This window comes from Microcebus murinus, chromosome 8 (assembly GCF_040939455.1).
Source record: "Microcebus murinus isolate Inina chromosome 8, M.murinus_Inina_mat1.0, whole genome shotgun sequence".
Taxonomy (NCBI): domain Eukaryota; kingdom Metazoa; phylum Chordata; class Mammalia; order Primates; family Cheirogaleidae; genus Microcebus; species Microcebus murinus.
Genome location: NC_134111.1, coordinates 103,548,506 through 103,573,994, shown reverse-complemented (window position 1 = coordinate 103,573,994; position 25,489 = coordinate 103,548,506). Strand labels below are relative to the sequence as shown.

The following is a 25,489-nucleotide window of genomic DNA, read 5'->3' as shown; positions in this document are numbered from 1 at the left end:
CTCCCCCATTCTAAGTCTCTATTCAGAAAAGTCATTTTAGTTTCCTTAATCAAAGAATTCAACCACTGTCAGGGCCTGTGTGAGATACAGAAATTGCCATTTTAACCATTGCAAGTGTACAATGCAGCGGTATTAACTATATCCACGATGTGCAACCATCACCACTGTATTTCCAAAATTTTTCATCACCCCAAACAGAAATTCTGTACTCCTTAAACCATTAACTCCCCATTCTCTCCTTCCCCCACCCCCTGGTAACCTCTAATTGACTTTCTGTCTCTATGAATTTGTCTAGACATTTCGTGTTAAGTGTAATCATACAAAATTTGTTATTTTGTGTGTCTGGCTTACTTTACTCAGAATAATGTTTTCAAGGTTGTAGCCTGTGTCAAAACTTCATTCTTTCTACGGCTGAATGTTGTCACATTTATGCATGTACTACATTTTGTTTATCCACTGATTTGTACTTCCTGTCTTTTAATTGGTCCCCTGACTCATGGTCATGGCAATTCTCCTGCTCCAATAAACCTCAGTAGTACTGGAGTAGCCATAAAATTCAGTCCAAATTTCTCTGCCTGCTACTGAGAACATATACTATCTGGCCTGGGTCTATAGAGACAGACCTATTCCGGGGGAAAATGGAAATATCAGCTATCAAATGAACAGATCCCTGTACATATACTGCTTCTATACCTTTGTCCATGTTGTTTCTTCTGCCCATAATGTTCTCCTCCTACTTCCTCTGTCCAAAGCCCCACTCATCCTTTACGTAGTCAGCTCTAATCCTACTGCCTTCTGCTTTCGCAAGGCAAAGTGACTCTTCTCTTTTCTAAACTTCCAGAGGACTTTGTGTGCTGTGGCATTTAATCACCTACCTTTGTGTCTTCTACTCTATTCCAAGATGTGAATTCCTGAATGCATATCAGAGTTACCTTTTTCTAGTGCACCGTGTTGAGCACTGGGCGTTTGCACAGAACGGGCACCAACAGATGACACTTGCCCTACTGACTCTATGCGTATCAAAAAGGCTGAGAGATGAATTCTCCCAGATACCCGGCAGTCAGTGCAAAGACATTTACATTTTAAATGAAATAAAACAAGTATGTAGGACAAAACATAGTCACTGCGGAAGAGATCCAGAACAATTTAGAGGAAATGACTAGAAAGGTGAGCCAGAGGAATGATTTGGACCTCAGATGTCTGGCAGAGCACAAAGAATTGTTACTAAACGAAATAGACTCCGTGTTTTCATGTAAGAAGAGAAACAACCGACTGAGGCAGGGCAGGATGGGACTCCGGGATGGGATTCAGTGGGATCAAGGAGGACGGAGCAGAACACAGGAGGCGCAGGGACTGCCCTAGGCCCCGGGGGAGGGGGGGGCATCAGCAGCATCTTCCCCGTCCCTGCCAGGGCGGTTGCACTGTCAGCGGCTGGAACCTTCCCTGGACGTGTCCTGCAAAGCTGTGCTAGCGTCTGCAGCTCCGTCTCCTGCTGTGGAGGGGCCCTGCGCTGCCAGTCTGGCCCCTGTCACCTGGACCCCCATCACCTGGGCCCCCGTCACCTGGGTCCCTGCCACCTGGACTCCCGTCACCCGGACCCCCGTCACCTGGGCCCCCGTCATCTGGGTCCCTGCCACCTGGACCCCCGTCACCCGGGCCCCTGTCACCTGGGTCCCTGTCACCTGGACCCCCGTTACCTGGACCCCCGTCACCTGGGTCCCTGTCACCTGGACCCCTGTCATCTGGGCCCCTGCCACCGGTGCTCCCGTCACCTGGGCCCCGTCACCTGGACCCCTGCCTCTTGGACCCTTGTCACCTGGGCCCCGTCACCTGGGCCCCCGTCACCTGGGTCCCTGCCACCTGGACCCCCGTCACCCGGGCCCCTGTCACCTGGGTCCCTGTCACCTGGACCCCCGTCACCTGGGTCCCTGTCACCTGGACCCCTGCCTCCTGGACCCTTGTCACCTAGGCCCCGTCACCTGGGTCCCTGCCACCTGAGCCATCGGACGGGCAGGGGCTCGCGCGCCTCCTGCTGGTGGGGACGGGCCTCACCGGGGCCGCGCCGCCCTGGCCCGCGTCTACGCAGACGAGCCGCCGGGGTGTCTGACCCGACTGCCCACGACCCGGCGGGCGGCCCGCCTGCGGCCGTCCTCGGCTCGCGTCGCTAGCGACGCCGGGGGCGTGTGGCCCGGAGCCGCCACCTGCGTGCGGGCGTCCTCCCCGCGCCCCGACGGCGCTGGGCCCGGCGCGCCCGGAACCGCCGCGGCGGGAGGCCACAGGCACGGCGATGGGCCCCACGCCCGCCGCGGCCCCACGCCCGTCCGGCGACCCAGGCGCTGGGCGCAGGGCACGGCCGCTGTGCCCGCCCCGCCGACGGCCTTGTGCAAGGCTCTGGGCCCGACGGGGCAGCGGGGACACAGCCCGCCCGGCGCGCCGGCCCCGGGCCTCCCTCCTCAGCCTCCTCCCTCAGCCGGGAGGCGCGGCCCGGGCGCCGCGCGCGGTTGCCATGGAAACGGGCGCCGGCGGCGGCGCAGGCGCGTAGCGTGCGTGGGGGGCGGCGGGGAGCGCGCGGCCCCGGAGCGGAACGGCACTGCGCAGGCGCGGCGTCTCGGTTGCTAGGGACGCCTCGCGCCCCCGAGAGGCCGGAGCGCGGTGCGGAGCCCGGGAGCGACGCGGACTCGAACCCTCCTCTCAGGGCCTGCGCGCTCCGGGCCGGCGAAGCGCCTGCGACTGCCGCCTCTCCCCGAGGGGGTGCCCCGGCCCCCGCCCGCCCCCAGAGGAGTGCCCCTCGGCCCCCGGGCGCCCCTGGCGGAGCCCGCACCCCTGCAGCCAGCGGCCCTTCGGAGGGCAGCGGAAGAGTTTCCCAGCGGGCGAGGGAAAGAGGGAAAGTAGCCAGCCATGTCGAACGCGTAAGTGGGGCCCCAGCCGCAGCCCTGGGCCGGGCCCCTCAGCAGAGCCGGAAGGCGGCTCACCTTGCTTCTGGCCTTCCCGTTTTCTCCGGCCCCTCCTCCCCCTTTCTGCTGCCTTCCCTCCACTCCTCCCTCTTCCCTTTCGCAAACTCAGGTCGGCGGTGGTCAGGAGCAGAGCGCCCTCAGGGCTGCCCTGCCCCGCGCACCGCGCCCTGGGCGTGCGCCCCCGCCGGCCCAGCGCGCCCAGGGGTCCGTGTGTCCGCTTTCGCGTTGCTCGTTCGTGCCAGCTCCCCACACCTCAGTCTGGAGAGATCTCGAGGGAGCATCCCCGTGGCGCGGGCAGCCAGGTGTGGCGGTGCTGAAGAGGGTGTGGCCCTAGCCCGGCCCTGTGCGCACCGCCGGCCGGCGCACGGACACACGGACAGCGCGTCCGGCCTTCCCGGTGGCAGTGTCAGACTCGCGTCCCGGTGCTGGCTCCGCGTGGGCGCCGTCCCAGCAGCTGTGTTCATCCCCACAGCAGCGCTGTAACCTGGGGGCTGGTACTGTTGTCGTTTCCGTCCCACAGGTGAGGAGGACACAGGTACGAGGAGGTGAAGTCGCTCAGACAGCAGGCGCGTGGTGCCAGGCCTGCACTCGCACTGTTCCTAACCCTATTTTCTAGGCCAGGAAGCGGGAGCGGGGAGCTTAGGAGCTTGCCACATTTGGGGAGGGAAGGGAGATCAGGATGTCGGTTGGGGACCGGTTGAGTTTGAAGCACCTGTTGGGCACCGTGGAGTCAGCAGTGACCTGGACAGGACCTGATGCAGTGAGGTGATGGGACAGGAAGATTGGTTCGGGTGAGCACAGGAGGAGAGAAATCGTAGACGGTGAGCGCAGCGAACTTTCTAAAGGAGCTTGCTGCAAAGGAAAGGAAATAGGTTGGTAGCTAGTGGCAGGGGAAGTGGGTCCGGAGACAGATTCGCTTTTACAATAGGGACACAATAACAATAGCAGGTTTGTATGCCAAAGGGCTGGCCCAGTGGCAATGAAACCTGGATGACAACATAAGAGGAGGAGGAGGGAGAAGTAGGTGGTGTCCTTGGTGATGGCTTTAGATACAGAGGCCCGGCATGCAGCGGCAGGAACAGGTAGGACGGTGCCAGGTGGGGGCCTGGGCAGATGACGGTAGATGGAAGAAGGTGGCGGTTGAGGGGCTGTGCTGACAGCATCCAGACAAAACAGGATTCAGAGCTGGGGAGTGTTGGGGGAGGGCGGGACGGCGGTATGGAGGTGCAATGAAGACAAGGACGCCCCTTGACCTGGCCCCACAGCCGGGGGGCAGAAAGGCTCTGGGGGAACAGAGCCTCCACCAAAAGGGCTTAGGGCAGGGCCAGGCCTTCCTTAAAGCAAGAAGGCAGAGGGATTGTTCAGAGAAAAGTATCATAACTAGATAATATTGGAAGAATTGGAAGGTTTTATTGTGTGTGAATAACTGGGAGAGAATTCCCATTTTGCAATATTTAGATTTCCTAGGGAAGTACGTAGTATATCTAAATAGTCAAGTTTTTCTCTCCCACCCCACCCCCCAGTTATAGGAAAGCTGCCAAGCTGTAGAAATAACAATCTGGTCTTTTTCAGCTTTCATATTCAGTCATCTCCACCCACAGTGCTCCTGACTTCCAAATCTGTAACAGTTCTAGGTCATACGCTCGGGCCTGAACACAGGCATCTACTTTTAAACAATGATAGGTGGCCACATGGATAAAATACTACCTTCTCTTTACAAGGTGCATTTAAAATTTCAAAAATACTTTCACATCTGTTACTCCGTCCCACAAGGATCCTCTGAGGTGTCCCGAGTAGGTGTCCTTGCCCAGACATGCCAGTTGAGAAGGCGAGGGCACAAGGAGGCCACGTGACCTGCCCCAGACGAGCTGCCGCAGGAGAGAGGTTCTGATCTCAGACTGACAGCACTGTCGCCTTCACAGACCCCCTTGCCATGCCCAAGAGAAACAAAACCACACGTCCACACAAAAGCCTGTGCAGGAATGCTCACGGCATCGTTGTTTACAATAGCCACAAAACCCAGGGAACAACCCAGTGTCCATCAGCTGATAAAAGTGTAAACAAAGTGTGGTGTATCCATCCAGTGGAAAATTATTTGGCAATATAAAGAAACGAAGGACTGATTCATGCTACGATGTGGATGAACTTTTGAAAACATTGTGCTAAGTGAAAATAACCAGGCACAAAGGGCCACCTGTTGTATGATTTTGTCTATGTGCAATGTCCCGAATAGGCAAGTAGAGATGGAAGTTAGATTAGTGGTTTTGCCAAGGGCTGGGAGGAATGTGGAACAGACAGTGACTGCTTACTGGGTATGGGTTTCTTTTGGAGTGATGGAAATGTGTTGGAATTAGATAGTGGTGATGGTTGCACAATTCTGAATATGCTAAAAACCACTGAATCGTCCACTTGAAAACAAGAGTGAATTGTATGCTGTGTGAATTATATTTCAGGATTGCTCTGATCAAAAATCATCTCGCCGCATCTCTCGCCTCACGTCTTCACGGGCACCGGCTCAGGCAGAGGCTGCCAGGGCAGCAGGGTGGGGCGAGACGGGGACCCAGGCGGCTGAGAGGGAGGCAGGGGCTCCACAGCTGACGGGGCCAAGGCTCAGTGCCCAGGTCCCTGGCAGCCCCGAGAGTGATGGGGCTGTGGTCGAGTGGAGGGGCGCCAGGGCAGCTGGGGAACTGGAAGGCAGGAAGCCAGAGAGAATCTCTAGAGAGGAGGTCCTGGCAGAAAGAGACAGTGCCGTCTTGCAGCACCGAGGAAAACAGGCAGAGGTGCTGGGATCGGGGTGTGCCTGTAGCTGCTGAACATTTCCCCGTCACCCAGCAATCTCTGCCCAGGTGAGGAAGAAAGAGGCCACGGTCCACGTGGCAGGACCTGGAAGGCTCAAGCCACCAGGACTGTCTTTGGCCAAAAGTTCCAGGGAGGGGTCAGCCCTGCATGGCCCTGGAGGAGTCCTCCTTCCTCTGCCCTGATTGAAGCCACCGAGGGCACTTATGGGGGGCAGCGGCGAGGCAGCCCCCCCGCCGGCTGGCACTGCCCCACAGCAGGTGCAGGCTCAGGTGCCTGTGGTTCCCCCTGGGGGGAACAGGAGCCTCTCGATCCAGATCCCTCGCAGCAGATTCAGGTCGCCTACCTGCACGCTCTCAGCCTCCGTGGGTGCCGTAAGGTCGGGGTGCTGCTGGCATGGCAGGTGTGTCGAAGCATAAGATGCCTTTTATCTTTTACTGCCAATCCCACCCCCACAGTTAAAAACGACTGGATTTGTTTAGAGTGTTCCGTATTTTATTGCTGAATTCTCGGTGATAGTAAATGTAGACGTCAGCCCAAAGAGCTTCCTGTCTTTATGGCTTGTCTGTTGAGGCAGGGACGGATGCTGCCTTCCACTTGTTCCCGTCTTCCGTAGGGGCACTCTAGAATTTTCTCCAGCTACGTTGTATGTGGCTCACACCATGTTAATTCCTAAATATTTAATATTATTTGTCGATAGTGTACATGGAGTTTCTTTTTTCGTTTTTTTTTTTTTTTCCTCTGCATTTAGTTTTTGTGGGTGTTATCTAAGTCTCCAGACTTTGCTGTCCTGGTTGACTTATTACTTTTTGTCACTGATATCCTTGTGTTTTGCAGTCATGCCATTTATAGGCAATGGTGTTAAACATCTTGTCTATTAATCCCTTATATGTCTCCTTCAACCTTTTCTACTGCTAGTTTTCGAGTGCATATTTCTAACAGTTCTGCACTGAAGATATGTGAGTTCTCTGCTGTTTGGCACGTGGGAGACGTCCTCATCGTCCGTCCATTCCTTGGTGTGTATGTGGGGGGCAGGTCATTTGAATCAGGCCTGTGATGTAAGTTGAAATTTTCAGGCATCTTCTTGGCATCTTTGGAAATAAGCTCTGGTTTTTACTGATCTGCTGCTGTGTTCGGTTAAGCTCTCTTTCAGGGTGAACTGTCAAGCATTCCTGCGATGACCCTCCTGGATGGGAGGGAGCAATTCTTTTCATCTGGACTGAGTTCTGCTTTCTAAGTGGAATTTCAGGTCTGAGTTCTCAACAAAATAGCCTGTAATTTTCCTCTTTCCTGTTGTCCTGGCAGATTTAAGTCCCAAACCCTATTTAGTCCACAAAACAAATTGAGCACTGTTCCCATGTTTTACGTTGACAGTTTTGTTAGTGTGTTAGACTGTTACGTGTTCAGCCTGTGTCTCCGCTCAGGCCCACAAGCCTTGAGTTACTGATCCTCCTCGGATTCCAGGAGTCTGGGCTTTGGCAAACCAACACCGTGCTCAACTTCCTTATCCCCTCCCTGATTTTATGTTCTCCAAGCAGGTATTTGATAGCTGCTGTTTACTGTTGTACGAAGCCCGTCCGCTCCTCGGTCCCTCGCCTCCTCTCTGCTTGTCTCTCTGAGGCTGACACGCCAAATGCCGGAATGGGCCAGGCGCTTTGAGCGGGCGTAAGATGTTGCTTTTATTGTTGTTCTTTTGAGAGATGGTTGTTGTTGTTGTTGTTCCTAGTGAATAACATTGTTTATTAGTCACTAATTATGCAAGCAGCAATTGTCCTGTGCTAACCAGAGTTCTAATTGCCTGATAATAACCTTCTCTTTTATGATAAAGTTGGCAGAGTGCTTTTTCACTGGCAATATCTTCTAAATGTTGCTAAGTTTTGAGAAATCTGGTCCTTGGACGCACTGGTGATGGAGTTCCAGGCAGAATTCAGTCTCCCACCTCGGTGGGGAAAGAAGAGTTCTGGTTTATTTATAAACTCAGCCTTTGTTTGCTGTGTCTTCACATCTGTGCCACATGACTCATTCCTCATTTGCTTTCTTCCAGCGAATGGAAGCGATAAAGTTTAGCAGTTCAGAGCACGAACTCGGGGGCCAGAGTTGAAAGCACAAATCCTACATTCACATCTTATGACTTTGAGCAATAACTTCTCTATGCCTCAGTTTCCTCATTTGCGAACTGGGGTGACAATTATACCTTCCTCCTAGGGTTATGTGAGGATCAACTGAGTTATTATTTATAAGCTATTACCGTTGTTGTCATCATTGTCATCTGAACCGAAAAGGCTTTTAAGTACGCTTTTAACTTTTGGCCAGAGAGATGAAAAGAAGCACATGTGTGTGGCCAGTGCTTCAATAAATGACGGTTACAGTGGTCCTTCGTGGGGAAGTCTGAAGCACATCTGAGGACTGTCAGGTGGTGGCCTGGAGCAGAGGGTGCCTGGAGGGGAATGCTTAGTAATGCCCTTGGGAGGTAGGTGAGGGAGTGCTAGTTAAACAGGGCAGGTTGAACAAGTGCACTTAACTCCATGGACTCTGGAATTGTCTCTGAAATGGCAATAAAGGATTTAAGAGGCTGTGCACGCAGGAGAGCAAAGAGCACATTTGAGCATTGGAGAAGAGATATCAAGAAATGCAGAAGGGAAAGTGGATGCAGAGGAGAGGAAATAGAGGAAGGATGGAGAACGGGGACCTGAGGGCCAGCAGGCGGGTTCAAAAATCCAGCAGCGCCCTGGTCCTTTTGCGATGGGGCTGAAACGTGAGGGCTGCTTGCAGATCCGTGTATGGCACAGCTAGGTGGCCGATCACCATACACCCGAGCTGTGTAAGTGGGCGCTAAGCCGCTCCCAGCCTGGCAGAAGATGGCACATGCAGGCAGCCTGGACTCGGGGATGCCAGGCACAGGAAAGCATAGGAACGACAGCCAGGCTGGGGCAAAGGGGAGGCGAGTATCCTCGGCCCCTTCCCCTGATTGCTTTCCATCAGAGGGTTGGGGCCACCCTCCCCCCTCAGCATAAAGACCGTACAGACACCAACATCCGCGGGCCTCTCCCTTGCCGTAAGGACATCAATGGTCAGAGCTCTGCGCACTCACCCCCCTGGTGGAACCCCTTCCCAGACACGCCCAACTTCCAGTTCACTTTCCAGTCCCAGTTCTTGAATGTGAAAGCACAGCCCCAAACTACCCAAAATGTGGGGGGAAATGTTTCTGCCATGAAAGTGTTGGTGTGGACAGAGTCTAGGGAAGCTGGCAAGTGGTGGTGCGGTGTCCTGGACCAGTCATGACAGAGCCATCACACCCTGCGCTCCGTGATGCAGAAGGTGCCCCCACCCTCACTGCTGTGCAGGGAGGGAGCAGGGGAGCACGTACCTCTGTCACCCTCTTCTCCCACTCTCTGGCTTCCTGCTCGTTCCACTGACTCAGCTCGCTGGAACGAGATCCAAGGAGTCCAGCGAGTGAGGTCAATTGAGGCCTCCTCCAGCCGCAGTCTGCGCCTCACTTCTTACACTAGAGTCTTAGTCGTTGCCTGATCTGTAGGTCATCCATTCATTTTTTTCACTGCTGTGTAAAAGTCCATTGGTGAATACACTCCAGTTAGTCCATTAGTCCACCAATAGTCCATTAGTCCAATAGCCCACCAATAGTCCATTGGTGAATACACTACAGTTAGTCCATTAGTCCACCAATAGTCCATTAGTCCAATAGCCCACCAATAGTCCATTGGTGAATACACTACAGTTAGTCCAATAGTCCATTAGTCCAATAGTCCACCAATAGTCCATTAGTCCACCAATAGTCCATTAGTCCAATAGTCCACCAATAGTCCATTAGCCCACCAATAGTCCATTGGTGAATACACTACAGTTTGTTATCCATTCTCTTGTTAGCATTATAAAAATGCTACTGTGATCATTCTTGGTGCATATTTACAAGAGTTTCTCTAGGATATAACTGTTCGTTCACAGGGTATGCATATGTTCAACTTTAAAAGATAATGCTGAATTACTTTCCAAAGTGATTGTTCCAACTTATATTCCACTAGCTATGTAAGTGGACCAATCTGTTAACTGTTCTGGATATCAACTACTTCATCTTTTAAATGGATATAATAATACTGGCATTATGGGTGTAGTGAGGGACATCTTTATATCATTTAGACAAAAGTCTTTTACAACTGTTTGGTAATAATGGCAGCGGTCACATTCAGAAATCACACGTATATCAAAACAGGACATAACCTATGTAAAGAGCTTTGCAAGTACATATGGTATTCTTAGCTCACACCTGATTATGTATTATGTTTTGTTATACCAGACTCCCAGTATGTGTGTGTTACAAAGTTATTTTTACATGCTGTATTTTCTAAATTCCCTGTCTTCCCTCAGAATGTATAATAAGATGTGGCATCAGACCCAAGAAGCCCTCAATTCTTTGCTTGATAAAGAGTCTCAGAAGATGACAGAACCACAAAAAAATCGAGTTTTCTTCTTCCAAATGTTAGCCACCTTCTACATAAAATATGTACAGATCTTTAGAAACCTGGAGACTGTCTATGACAAGATGGTCCACCCACAGAAACGAACACTGATCCGGACGGTACTGGATGGGGTGATGGGCCGCATCCTGGAACTGAAGAATGAAATGGTTGAATTGGAATTAACCGAGTTTCATTATTTTGATGACATCTTACAGGATCTAAAGCTAGCGCCTGTAAGTACTCTTTTTTTTTCTTATTGGTTTCTTTTTGTTGTAAATAAGATAAGTAGGCTGGTACCCAATACTCTACAGACTTTTAGACATATTTACTAGTTGTTTGATGTGTTAAAAATCTAAACATTTCCCTTCAATTACACCGTAGGTCATGGACAAGGATTGGGCTCCCTCTGTTTTTGGTGCAGACTAATTTTTGCACAGTTCTTGGGACCGTTAGGCACTGAGTTTGTTGTGGTCTTACCTGACATCATGGTGTCTACCTGGGACTGCTGGGACGGAGTAGGCTGGCCCTTTCGTGAATAGCCTGTAGCAAAACCCTCCTGACATCCAATAGCAGCGCCCCTACTCTGTTTCCATGCATGAGAAGTCTCTCTCTGTAGCCTGTTGGTGGTGGGTTCCTTATTCCCAGATGGGTGCTTCTCCTCCTCTGCTTGGGTCAGTGGTGACCCAGGTGGATCTATGGCTTGTATGGCTACGGGCCTTTGAGCCTCAGACACCAAAGAAGAGCTCGAACTTTCTCTCTCCTTCTAAGCTGTCTCCTGTCTCCCTGCTGGCACCTGGTAACCATAGCGCCCTCCTGTGAGCATTTGGACATCTGCTGCCAGGCTCCTGGGTTCTTTTCTGATGCTCCGTCTGGCTGGGTCATTGTCATGGTCCTGTGAGGAAAAAAAAGGGAAAACAAAACAGATTCATCAAGAGAAGCAGAAATAAATGGCAGAACCCTGAAGGCACCGTCACCCCTGGGCACATCCCTGTCCTGACAAGCACCCAGCTGTGTTCCTGCCCTTGGTTCCTGAGATGTCCCCCAAATCTTCCTTAACCAAATGAGCCAGAAGACCATTTCTGTAACCTGCCACCTAAAGAACCTTTCCTAATAGGTCTTCCTAATGTAGAGAAACATGTAGTGGGTAAGAGGGTGTCTCTGCTCCACAGAGCATTAGAAACCCCATGGTATCTGTGTTGGACACAAACCATGCCATGGATGAAGTCCAGCAACTGGTATCTGTCTTCCATTCTCAGTTGCTGTTTCCTCACCCTCAAAATCCTAACTTTAATTTTATGTATGAAATAGGGCAGAGAGAGCCACACCAACAAGGTTTTGTCTTAAAAGCTGTAAAAGTACAATTGAATGTGCTGATTCATAAATAAAACCACATTAGATAAAAGTAGAATCATTCTTCTCTGACCGTTCTCTATCCCCAGGCCGTACTCCCCCACTGGGCCCTGGCAGTTCACTCTCAGATCACCCCAAATCACCATCAGCAGAAAGTTTTGGTATTCAAAAGCCATTGCCACCTCCCGGAAATCATGGGGATACTGTCCCACCAAGTCCTAAAAATGATACCCCCCTTAGTCTGTAATGCCGGGTCAGGGAAGTCCTGTCCACCGTTCCCCAGGCTGGAGGAAGGGTGTGGGGAGTCACACCCAGAATTGGAAGGAAGGGGAGCTGAGCCCAGAGACAAAAATCCTCTGCTGCGTGGTCAGCTGGCTGACCAGAAAGCGCCCAGGCCGGTCTGACCAGGCGTCTAGGATAACATCCCTCAATGGGATTGGCCAGTCCTCTAGTAGCACATCTGCACTCCTGACTCCTGAACTTGGACTGGGAAACATTCCTCTGACCACTAATTTGAAATATTTGGTAATATGCACAAGCAAAGGATAGAAGCTTATATTTATTGTATAAAAATGTTTCATAATAAAGCAAATTAATTTTGCAAATGATTTTCATAACAGGGTAATTCTGGTTAAAAAAATATGGTTTTCTAAAATATTAGAAAAAAATGTGACCATTTAAATACGAACAGCAGATGTGCTAATGATCTCTGCAGCTCGATACTTTGCTATCCCAATTTGAATCATTATTTCAGGTAGTATGAGATAATACTGTATTTCTTTAAAGAAATGTATTCAGTAATCCTTAGCTGAGGCCTAATTGATAAGAATTCCTGAGATTTTACTTTAGTGATTACAACAAGGGTCACGGTTATGATTTTCCTTTTGACTGTTTCTGTCTCCCTGGCAGAAATGCATTTTCTTCCCTCCGCTGGCCTCGCCGTCGCCCGAAAGGGAATGGGAAGAGGAGTGAGTCTCTAGTACACACATCCGTCCTCGCCATATATTTTAAATGGATTTGAGTTCTGGACCCATGACAAAAATGCTTTTTTGTTTATTCTTTCTCTTCTCTAGCAACAGTTAGACATTCCCATACCCAAGTACTTTTTGAAGGAGAAGGTGGAAGTGATAAAAGAAAGAGAGAAAATCCTTGCTCAGATACTGGCCGAGAGTGGATTAGCTACAAAGGACCTGGTCTGTATATCATCTTAACAGACGTTATTCCATAATCCGTAGAACCTCCTCTTGCCGCTGCTCCTAACTGTGTGAGAAGCAATTAGGTTATTTTTGATTTAAAGAGAGAGTCGCCCCTTCCCCTTTATTACACGGTATATAAGAAGTTGCATAACTTTAGGACATATTTTTGGTGATATGTAATCATTATGTTTCAAGAGCTGAGAAATAGAGATCAAAATGTAATGCTTTGCTACTTAAATCAGTGTCTCTAAGACTAAGTTGATTATCAACTCAGTTTCATTTTCCATCTCAAATTCACCGAGCTGAAGTCAGAAGCTAAATGTTGTTCATGTAAATTAATTAAGTGCTGACTTAACTGACTGGGAACTTGAAAATCGAAAAATGATGATTGAACTTTTATAACTTAAAGTTTGGATGACACTTGGGTCACCTCAAATGGACTGTCTTTGGAGACAGGAAAAGAAAAATTCTTAAAGACCTGTCTGGAAACAAGGAGCACGATCCCATTGGTTCCTTACCCCAATACCTTCTCTGTCCCCACCCAGCATCTGTGTAGCTCCACCTTCCTCCCGTTTTCACAGCGTCTTAGTCCTGACACTTGCAGTGATCTCCACGCAGCCTCCTGGTGGGCTGTCGTCGTCTCCCTGTCCTGTCTGGTCACCTCTGACTGGTCCACTCGTTCATTTCGGTGACTCACTGCCTGTGAAATCAGTGCCTCCCTCCTCTGGCTGGCCTTCATGGCGCAAGCGGTAAGGAGGCAACTGACCGCCCGAAGCGGGGCACTGCAGAGTGGAAGGAGGTTCCACAAGTGACTGTGCTGAGACTGCAGGTGCAGACCAGGGCCCACCCGGTAGCAGGCCACATGGTCTGTCTATAAACAGGCCTCACTGGGTATTGCCACCCTGGGCCGTGTGGCATTAGGAAGATTCCCAGTGTAATCTGGGAATGGCAGGAGAAGAAAGTGCCCTGTCTGCCCACCTCAGAAGACAGGGGAAGTGCATGCCCAGCACCAGCCAGCCCACTGCTGTCTCCTATGCAGCGGCACGCCCCATGCTGGACGGAGGGCTTGCTCTCCTCACGTGCAAAGTGGTGCCCATTCGGCAGAGCCCAGCTTGGCATAGCTTCCTTTAAGAAACCTTTCCTGACCCAGTCTCTTAGTCCATTTGTGTTGCTGTAACAGAATAACACAGACTGGATGATTTACAGACGACAGAAGTTTATTTTGCACTTGGTTCTGGAGGCTGGAAAGTCCGAGACTGAGGAGTCCATCTTGTGAGGGCCTTCTTGCCGTGTCATAACGTGGTGGGGAAGGCGCCACATGGTGAGAGACACCGTGAGAGAGCCAGAGATAAGGGGGCCACATGCATCCTTTTATCAGAAACCTGCTCCTGGGGTTACAGGCTGACTCCATTCCTGAGGGCAGAGGACCACAGCCCCCTTGAAGGTCCCAGCTCTCAGCACCGTTGCACTGGGGATTAAGTTTCCAACTCACAAACTTTGGAGGATACATTGAGACCACAGCACCCACCTAACGTGAGGCCTCCTCTGCTTCCCGTGCCTCTCCCACAATCTACCGCCTCTCTTCTGCATTGTGAATTGCTTGACGTCGACCCCAAGGCCAACTTGCTCGAGCATCATCCAGCCATCCTTTCACCCCTGGGCTCCTGTGTCTGTGCTCTCTGTCCACACGTTGGTCAGAACGAAGCACTCCCACTTCATCTATTCCCTCTGCACCAGGCAGTGCTGAGCCATGCAGAGTTCCCTGAGGATTTTATAGGGGAAAATGGAGAAGGGAGGTTACGTTGCATGCACTATGGTAAAATCCTAAAAATTCCTCTTTGCAGTTTCTCCTGCCCACTGTCCCTCTGCAGTTGTGCTGGGTCAGCAGCAGTAGCTGCCCTCTGGGGCCTGGAAAGGACTCCACCTGTGCTTTGCTGCCTCGACATCCCCCGAGCCAGGCCCCGTGCACTGCTTCCCCCTCATCCGGGAACAATGGCAGGGCCTTACCTCCGGGCCTGTCCAGAGCTCACACAGCCGAGGATGCACCCAGAGCCCCGGCTCTTGTCCCCTCTCCTCAAAAACTGACACAGCCCCTCGCCCAACTGGGTTGCCACAAACCCCACCTGAGAGCTCCCAGAACAACATTTTAGTGCACAATCCCTGATTTTTCTGTTTTAACAGTACTTGTCGTGCTGGATGTTTTGACATGCAGATTTAGAGATCCTGGAGGGGTTTCACACGTGAAATTCAATGGTCCCGGGACGATCTCAGCGTCAGTCCTATTTACCAGGTGTTCCACGGTGGACTTTAAACTCAGCACTTCACTTTGCATGTATTTCACATTTTAAATTCTTGTGTCAGAGATACACTTTTAATTTCTGTGTTTCTACTATCAAGTTAAGCAAATACTGATAGCACCTTCAAGTTTTACCAAATCCATTTTATTGACATGTCTAGTATCATTTGCTGCCAGCCTAAAATACTATCGTGGAGCTAGTTGGTATTTTGTTCACAAGGGTAGAGGAAAGCTATGGGGTCCTCAAACTTGTGGTCACAGCGTGATCATGGCATATTATCAAAATACACATCCATTAGAAAAACGAATAGTGTAGTGCAGCACTCACACTCTTTATCAACCATGGGGATATATATATTATATATTATTATATATTATAATATGTATCATATATAATAATGTTATATGTAATATATAATAATATAATCTAAGCAGGGCTATATTGTAAGTAAGCATGGGATGTGTGTGGAATCCACTGATGTGGTTAGCATGCTTAAACATTGATTCATCTTAACTGGGTAACTGTGTTTAGGGCTTTTGTTTGTTTGTTGCAGAAATATTCAGCAAAGAGTATGCCCATAGAAGAGGCTGTTAAATTGATCCAGATTGCTGAGAGGGCACGGCAAGGTCGCCTACGAGCGCTGTTCATGAAGCAAATCTATCTGCAAGAGTACAGGGCGAAGCTGTCCAAGGCACTCGGTGAGAAAGTGACGGACACCAAGGCCGCTGCACTCTGTATTCAGAAGGTACGGGCACGGGGCTCCTGGAGTTGGGGGCAAGGTGTGCTCTATGCATGCATATGAGCTTTAGGGGTGAGCTTCAAAACTCAAAGCGCCCACATCCCACCTTTAGTAGAACTGGATTAAATTCTAGAAAGATGTATTAACTTACTCTGGGGAAATCATGAACCAAGCTTGGTCACATTTAAAAATTTTTATTCTAAATAGCTATTAAATGCAGGACGTTTTATTCAAATATTGCTAAAGATCATTGATAATTGCTGGAAAGAATGTTGCTAAAATTCGGTGAGGATCTAAATCCTTAACACATTTTTTTAAAACTGCGTTCACACATGGACATGTAATTACAGAAGAGGCAGCAAACCTTAATACCTGGTAGCTTGCAGAAATATATACCATTTGGAAATTCCAGCAACCATCACTAAAAACCAGAACATCAGTGATCCTTCTAGAAGGAATCCCGAGGTTTCCTTCCCTTTGTCATATGACCACCACTAACTTGAGCCCTGTCTTTGTTCTGATGGAGGCTGGGTTACTTACGGGAAGATGCAGAAGATGGCAGTTTGACACAAATTGAATTAGGTTTGAGGTAAAATAATTGCAAGGACATAAAACAGCCGGAAGATCAGGACTCTCTGTTCCCAATTGTCCCTGAATAGGAATGGGAGAAGAAGGATAACCGATTGTTTCTTTCTTCCAAGTTTCTGTGCAGATATAAAGTTTTAGCATTTAAAAGTGAGTTAAAAGCTTGAGTCATACAATTCTTGGAAGTTACTAAGTTGTATTTCCCGACATTACTTGGGACATTTTTCTTTTAAAATCATGAAGTACCACCCTTAGATATAGCCTCACACTCCTGCTATCTAGAAGTTTCTCTTGAAGAAACTCAGGTAGGAGAATCTCACTAATGAGAATTATAGGTCAGTTCTGTCATTCACTCCTTAAAAAAAGCACTTTGCCTGTGATTTCAGAAGAAAAAATATTCCATCAACCCACACATGCACAACCTCGAGTTTATGATCATTATGACATTTGAGATGTACACTTTCTATGGGAGAAACTGCACGGCGATGTTTTCTTTATTTTCTTAGGGATTAAACAAGTAACTGTGTGTTTGTTTTTAGATTTGGCGAGGTTTCCATCAATATAAGAGAACTGAAAAAGAAAGAGAAGAGGAGATGATATTCCTGGGTATGGTAAGTTTTCTTATAGACAGGATCTGGTTGTCCTAAAGACAATAGAATATGTAAAACTTGTGTCTTTGCTAGTGAGTTTTTGAGGGAAGAAAGGAAAGAAAAATAAATGACTTGAGGGAATGGAGTGGCCTGTATTTTACAGAAGCCTGCTCAGGGAGATTGGAAGAGATCAGGGTTGTGTCCATGCAGACATCTCTGTGCCAGGTGCAGAAAGCCCTCAGTGGAGAAACAGGCTACAAGCTGTCACATCTACTATTCCTGTCAGATGTCAACAGGACTACTTTTTATATCGAATGGTCACAAGAATGTGTTTGCATTGATACAGGCTTTTTTGGGGGTTTTTTGTTTGTTTGTTTTTGGTGGTGGGGAATCTCTGTGGTGATGACTGACTCATAGAGCTGGAAGGGTGTATTAATTAATGGCCATATAACAATGTCACCACCAGCTTGGCAGCTTACGGCAGCACCTGTTTGTCCTCTCTGTTCGTCAGGAATCTGGGCACAGCTTAACTGAGTCCTCTGCTCAGGGTCTCACAAGGCTGCAGTCAAGGTGTCAGCTGGGGCCGTGGTCTCATCCGAGGCTCAGTGGGGAAGGATCTGCTTCCAAGCTTGTGTAGTTTTGGCAGGATTCAGCTCCCTGTGGCCTGTCAGATCATGTTTCACAGTTTCTAAGCCAGCTGTCAGCAGGAGGCTGCCCTAGCTCCTTGCTGTGTGGGCCTTTCCATGCGGCAGCGTTCCATCAAAGCCAGCAAGAGAGGGGGCTGCTTAGAGTCTTAGGCAAATGATCGCCAAAGTGGCATCCCATAACCTTTTCCCTATACAAGTCAGAAGCAAGTTATAGGGTCCACCCACACTCGGGGAGAGGGGATTACACGAGGATGTGAGGACCGGGAGGCAGGGTCACCAGGGCCGTCTCAGAATCCATCTGCCGCTAAAGGCTGTGGCTATCCTGCACTAGCTGCATCAGCCCGTGCAAGGCCTCGAGGAAGCTGGCTTGTCCTCTACCTGAGTCCCTCCTGAGCTCAGACACTCCCCTAGCCCTGCTGCCTCCCAGGACAGCCCATTCTGTCAGATTTTCAAAGCTGCTTCCTTTCCTTAACGAAAGCTGCCTCCCTGGAGATCCCGCTGCCTGGCTGGGGCTCTGTCCCCTTCAGCAGCTCAGAACGCGGCTTATTTCCCTCTCACGTGACAGCCCCTCGCATATTTGGAGGCAGCTCTTGAGCCCCCCTAAGCCAAATCTTTGCAAAGTAAATCATCACCAGAGGTGGGGACCATTTCTAGTGAGGACTTATCTGCTGACCTGCTCAGTTTTCATTAAAGTGTGTTGTAATTTTAAAAAGAAAAGAACAAAAGCCTTCAGAGACCTGTTCCAGGACCTGTTCCAGGCATTGACTTACAGTGTATTGTAGTGAGCTACATTGCTCGATGTGCCCCATTTAATGCCCAGATAAAAGTATTAAAGCAGTAACATTGATACAAATACAGTGACTAAGTCTTTGGAAATACTAATAACACATAAAGCTCTGGTGGGGCTAATCGAGGAAAGAAGCAAAGCATACAGAATGTGCAGTATTAACTAAAGACCCTAGCAAGCTAAAAACTATCAGATGGTGTCATGAACAACTGCGGTCATAAAATATGAAATATTGAGCAGAGAAGATTGTCTAGGGACGTATAAATATCAAAACTGGTGAAAGGGGAAGAAACCTAAATAAACCAATCACTGCAGCAAATACCGAAAAGATTTCCGAAGTCCCCGAGTTAGGTGGGTCCCAGAAGAGCAGATGCCAGGGTGGAATGAGACGTGCAGGAGAGGCATTAGGAGAACGTGTGTGAAGCATAGAGGGAGGGCCAGCCAGGGCTGGGAGGGGCTTCAGGTTGTGACAGAAGCTGGGCACTGTGAAGGAGGGACAGTAAGGAGGGCTGAGAAGGAAGAGCTGCAGAGTGCAGCACAGTTCCAATAGAGAAATTCAAATTGCTTTTAAAAAAAAAATCTGTGCTAACACAAGGAAAAAGAAGCAATACTCAAAAAAAGATACTCAGTTTAGGCAAGTACCTGGGACGAGTACAATCTAAGCGACTGCTAATGAGGGTTTAATTGTCCACCTTTCAGAGCCCAGTGTGTCTCATTAAAAACAATAAAAAACACTTAATACCTTTGTGCCCAGCATTGCCTACCTTTGGAATTTCTTTGCTATGAAAAAATAAGAATATGAGCAAATTTTACAATATGTAGATGTTCGTATTAGTGTAGTTTTATACTAATTGTAAAAAATCGGTGGGCAGAAATAGTTAATATAGTTAAAATATCCCACTGCATATCGTTAGAAGTGATGTTTTAGAGTATCATTATATTTTATGAAATGTAAAACATGAACACCATGATTTTATTCTTTTGTTTATCTTACATCTTTCTACAATAAACATGTATTTTATGTCTACAAAGTTTACAGATAAAATGCATGTTCCAAAATTATATCAGAGAGGAAAAAGACATGAATCATCGCTTCAATAATATGTAGCTTTAAAAATTGAAAATGAAATAAGTCAATTTGCAATACATTTTCCCAATTCTATGTACTGATCAAATGTGTATCTCAGTAGGACAGAAATTAGGACTTAGGATTTTTCCTTTCTTTCTATTTTTAACAGTAGACATGCTCAGAAAATAAAAACAAAAATAAATAATAATTGCAATTTATGATGTTTAACCAATGTGGAGATACGGTTTTCTTTATATCATTCTTTTCTTTCTATGTTTAAGTGTTATTTCTAATACTGTATTCCTCTTCTCACTTTTAGAGAAAATAAATCAAATGACCATCATGGTAGCATTGAGACATCAGATCCCTTTATTCTGTGATCAACCATAAACATGACCATTTGAGCCATATTTTAATTAGATCTTCTTGTATAAATATTAAATTTTCTTTTCTGGAATTTTAGGATTTAAATTAAATTAAAAGATCTTGCCAATAGTGTTAAATATAGCTATAATATAATATAGTTTTCCATCTTCAGGTTATTGCCATATAATTTTCATCAATTTTATAATGGCATATTTTAAATGACAAATGACACCGTCAGTACATTTGGTTTTAGAATAGTTCACGTTTTGCTATGGCTCCTCATCCTGGACTGCTCCACCTGCGGTTATGGCCTCCATGCTGCACCTTCCATGTCAGCACACAATTATTTTTCTTGAAGCAGGAATTTACATATTCCAGAAATTTCTAGAGAGTTCTTGAAAGTTCTAGAGATCTGTTGCACAACAATGTGAATATAGTTAACACTATTGAACCGCGTGCTAAAAATTGTTAGGATGGCACATTTTATGTTATGTGGGGTTTTTTACCACAATTAAAAACTGCCTAGTTTCCTGGTGAAGGGTTGTGACATCACCATACCTGTGTTTATAAAGTCTACCTTAAAAATGTGGGAAATCATACCAGGGCAGCATATATGATTTAAGAAGTATCTTGATTTTATTACCTGTGTCCTTGATTTCACTTTGCTCTTTGTATTTCAAAAATAAGTCAACGTTTATTTTTGGAAATTTAGAACCCCGAGGGGCCCCAGTCCATACTTTGCTTTATAGTTGCTTAGGTGTGCTATCAGAATCAAAGGGTCAGCAGTTTTTCCAGTTGTTATTGATTTTTATGATCCCACTGGGTGGAATATTACTCAGCTATAAAAAAGAAGGAAATTCTGACACATGCTACAACATGGATAAACCTTGAGGGCATTATGCTAATGAATAAACCAGAACCAAAAAAACAACTATCATATGATCCCACTGATATGAGGCATCTAAAATAGTCAAACTCATAGAAACAGAAAGTAGATAGTGGTTGTCAGGGGCTAGGGAGAGAAGGAAAGGGGAGTTGTTGTTTAATGGGTACAGAGTTTCAGTGTGAAAGATGAAAAAGTTCTAGAGATCTGTTGCACAACGGTGTGAATATAGTTAACACTATTGAACTGCATGCTAAAAATTGTTAGGATGGCACATTTTATGTTATGTGGGGGTTTTTACCACAATTAAAAATGGTTTTGAAAATTCACTGGGATATTGAAACATATACTGAGATGGTTATATATAAATCAGGCTACTCACTAGTGGTCAAAATTAAAATTAAATGAGATACTACTGTACTTCATTGAATATAAAATATCATCAAGTATAAGATGCATCATTTTTATGTGCCTTTAAGAAAAAAAATGCTGCCAAATAAAGCAAAACACATCCTTGATTATAATACACTTCTATCCCTAATTTCAGATATGTTAAACTGTGAAAAATGTGCATCTTAGAATTGGTAAAATAGGGTAAGTTGTGTCTGTCTTATTAGCAAAAAAAAAAAAGTTTAAAAATTATACTTATTGACAAGGTTGAGAGGAATGGCTCATTCTCATACATAGGGAGTTAAATTGACTCAGCCTTTCTGAAAGCCAGTTAGCAAAATACAATCAGATTCTTAAAATATTTATGTTCTTTGCCTTCAAATTCTTTTCTGCCTTAAGGTAATCATCAGAAATAGAGATTTGTGTGCATAGAAGTTCCCAACAGTGTTTCTTAATAATGAAAAACTAGAAATAACAGATTCTATTATTCTAGGGTAGGTATATAGTTAAATAATTTATGGTGACCCTACATAATGTTATATGCCAACATTAAAAAGTATGTTTCTGACTAATTATTGATGATGTGAAAATGTTCAAGGTGAAAATTCAGGATTCAGGATTATACATATATTAATAATATGACTTCAACTAAGTACATATACACATCCATGCACATATAAATGAAAGAAAGAAAATATACCAAGTTTGAATACAGCTCATGTTTTAATGTGTGAATTTTGGAAGATATTTTTGTCTGTAATTGTCTGTAGTTTCTAAAATGGTCAAATTTTACTTTGTTAATTAGAAAAAATACATACTTAAAAGTGAAAGCAGCTCACCAAAATGGCAGAAGAGAAGCAGTCTGGCTTCACTCCCCACCAGAGAAAACCAAAAACCAATACCCAGCACCAAGATTATCACCAGCAATATCGCAGCACTCAAATTCGTGGATGAGATAATCCCCAGGTCTACAGAGAATTGAAAAAACTCTGAGCAGATAGAGAATCAGACTTCTATATCCATCATGCCCCTCCTCCAATCCTCCACCACATGAATGGACATTTTTGCTTAGAGTTACAGTTTCTACACTGAAAACAACTTGAGATCAAGGTGGACAACCAGCTTCCCCACCATCTTGTGTTCCCTTGCAGGAGAAATGTCCCTGTGTCAAGCCGCAGGAGGCACTGTGAGTGCCTATGGGAAGAACACCCCTCAGGGAGCCAGAGACAAAGGAGGGAGGCGGGACTAGCACCCCCAGCCCACAAAACTCGTCTCTATCAGCTAAAGGAGATGCCAAATCAGAGTGGCTGTTCAGCAGTACCCCACTGTAGGAGGCGTGTTTCACAGGTCCCCTGGGCACAGTCCACTAGCCAGCCTGTCCACACAGCTGAAGTATCACCTTTGGGATGCCTCCCATGGGGAAGGGCAATGCTGCCAGGGATCCTCAAACTACGGCCCGCGGGCCACATGCCAGACGCGTAGGACATTTATCCAGCCTACCAGGTGTTTTTGCCACTGCTGCCTGTCCTGCTTAGCCGACTCATCCCGGGCCCACAGTGCACCTGTGTGGAATGTACGTTGCACTCTCCAACGGCCCTCCAATGGTCTGAGGGACAGTGAACTGGCCCCCTGTTTAAAAAGTTTGAGTACCCCTGCAAAATCATTTGCTAGAGCCAAGGCAAATCTGGACTTACAGTGCCATCTAGTGCTGAAGAGGAGGTAGTGACCTAGCATAAAAGAAATTCAAGAGGTAAATTGCAAAGAACCTGTAAGCAAACAAATCCAAAAAAAGCCAAAGAATATTGGAATAAATAATTCTTCAGTGCAAAGAGATAGGCATATGTCCACAAGAAATAGCAAACAGGAAACCATGACCTCGCCAAAGAGACAAAACAAGAAGCAAGTGATCAATCCTAACAAGATAGCAACATGTGAGCTCTTAGAGAATTTGAAATAGCAATATTAGGGAAACTCAGCAAACTTTAATATAACACATAAAAACAATTCAGAAAGTTATCAGAGAAATTTAACAAAGAAATTGAAATAATAAAACCTCAAACAAATCCTGGAACCAAGAAATATATTTGCTGAACTAAAAAATGCATTAGAGGCTTTTAACATCAGAATGGATCAAGCAGAGGAAAGAATCAGCAAGCTCAAAGATAAGCTACCTGAAAATATAGTTAGAGGAAGAAAAATAAAAAGAATGAAAAGGAATGAAGAATGCCTGCAAGATATAGGAAATTACCTCAGAAGAGCAAATCTAAGAATAATTGATGTTCAAAAGGGAGTTGAAAATCAGCAAGGGCTAGATGGCTTATTCAAAGAATAATAACTGAAAAGTTTCCAAACCTAGGGAATGATAAAATATCCAGGTGAAGAAGATCAGAGATCACCAAATAGATAAAAACCAAATAAGACTATCCTAAATCATATAATAATCAAACTCTCAAAGGTTAAGTGAAAAGAGAAGGTTCTAAATGCCATAAGAGAAGGGAAGCAAATAACATATAAAGGAGCTCTAATTTGTCTGGTAATAGCCTTCTCAATGGAAATCATACAGTCCAAGAGGGAGTGAGATGACATGTTCAAAGTGCTGAAAGAAAAAACGGGCAGCCAAGAATACTACCCTGCAAAGCTATACTTCAAACATGAAGGAGAGATAAGTCTTTCCCAGAAAACAAAAACTGAGGGAATTCATCACTGACAGACCCACCTTACAATAAATGCTAATGGGAGTTCTTCAATCTGAAAGAAAAATGACACTAACATGAAAAAAATAAAACATTTGAAGATATAAAACCTACTGGTAAAAATAAGTACACAGACAAACTCATAATATTGTAATTGTGATATGTAATCCACTCATATCTCTAGTATGAATACTAAAAGACAAATCTTTCAAAAATAATAACTACAGCAACTTGTTAATGATTGGCAATATAAAGAAATGCAAATTGAGACAACAGAAGTCCTTATGTGGTAGGGGGAATGGAGTTAAAATGTAGAGTTTTTAGGTTTTTTGTTTGTGTCTATTCCTTTCTTTGTGGTAAAAGATAAGTTGTCATCTATTTAAAATAATTTTTACGAGATATTTTGTTAAAAAACTATACACTAAAAATAAAAAGCAATAAATTAAAACAGGGAAATTCCAAGGGAAAAATCACATAATCACAGAGGAACATAGTATAAGGGAATAAAGGAGGAGAGAAGTTATAAAACAACTAGAAAACAAGTAACAAAATGGCAGTAGTAAATCCTTACCTATCAATAATGATGTTGAATGTAAATGGAGTAAATTCTCCAGTTAAAAGACAGAGTGAATGGATGTAAAAACAAAACCCAACAATATGCTGCCTGCAAGAAACCTATTTCACTTATAAAAACACATAAACTGAAACTGAACGGTTGGAAAAAGATATTCCATGTAAATGGAAATTTTAAAATAGCAAGAGTAGCTATATTTCTATTAGATAAAATGGACTACAAATCAAAGACTGTAAAGAGACAAAAAAGGTCACTATATAATGTTAAAGGGGTCAATTCAGAAGGAATATAACAATTATAAATATATATGCACCCAACACTGGAGCACCCAAATATATAAAACAAACATTAATAGGTCTAAAATGAGAGATAGACTGCAAATAATAATAGTAAAGACTTCAATATCCCATTATCAGTAATGGGAAGGTCATCCAAACAGAAAATCAACAAAGAAACATTGAAATTAAACTTGATCACCATGATCTAGTGGGATTCATCCCAGTGACACAAGGATGGCAACATATACAAATCAATAAACATGAAACATCACATCAACAGAACCAAGAACAGAAACCATATAATCATTTCAATAGATGCTGAAAAAATATTTGATAAAATTTAACATCATTTATAATAAAAAACTCTCAACAAAGTCAGTATGGAAAGCACATACCTGATGCGATTTATATTGTTGGCACTTCCAAACCCCATGTTGAATTTGATCCCTAGTGTTCAATGTCAGACCTGGTAGGAGGTGTTTGGGTCATGCAGGCAGATCCTTCATGAATGGCTTGCTGCCTTCCTCACGATAATGAGTGAGTTCTCACTTTGTTCATTCACATAAGAGCTGGTTGTTTAAAAGAGCCTGGCACCACTTTCTACCTTTCTTTTGTTCCTTCTCTCACCATGTGACTCTACTGCTCCCCTTTTGCCTTCTGCCTTGATTGGAAGCTTGATGAAGCCCTCACCAGAAGCAGATGGTCACGAATTACTTCTTGTACAGTCTATAGAACCATGAGCCAAATAAACCTATTTTCTTTATAAAGTACCCAGGCATTGTTATAGCAGTGCAAAACAGACATATACAATACCTCAAAA

At 45.9% G+C, this 25,489-nt stretch overlaps 1 protein-coding gene across 2 annotated transcripts in view; it reads left to right on the top strand.

The window, feature by feature from the left end:
• Positions 1-2,644: 2,644 nt before the first annotated feature.
• DRC11 (dynein regulatory complex subunit 11) overlaps positions 2,645-25,489 on the top strand; it is a 149,919-nt gene continuing 127,074 nt past the window's right edge. The window contains exons 1-5 of one of the 2 annotated variants that reach the window (XM_012754502.3): positions 2,645-2,909; positions 10,134-10,458; positions 12,649-12,768; positions 15,622-15,813; positions 16,932-17,003. In XM_012754502.3, the coding sequence (XP_012609956.1) occupies positions 2,899-2,909; positions 10,134-10,458; positions 12,649-12,768; positions 15,622-15,813; positions 16,932-17,003 (720 nt within the window). In that variant the 5' untranslated portion in view covers positions 2,645-2,898. The remainder of the gene's footprint in view (positions 2,910-10,133; positions 10,459-12,648; positions 12,769-15,621; positions 15,814-16,931; positions 17,004-25,489) is intronic. The other variant, XM_076006077.1, reaches the window with a different exon arrangement.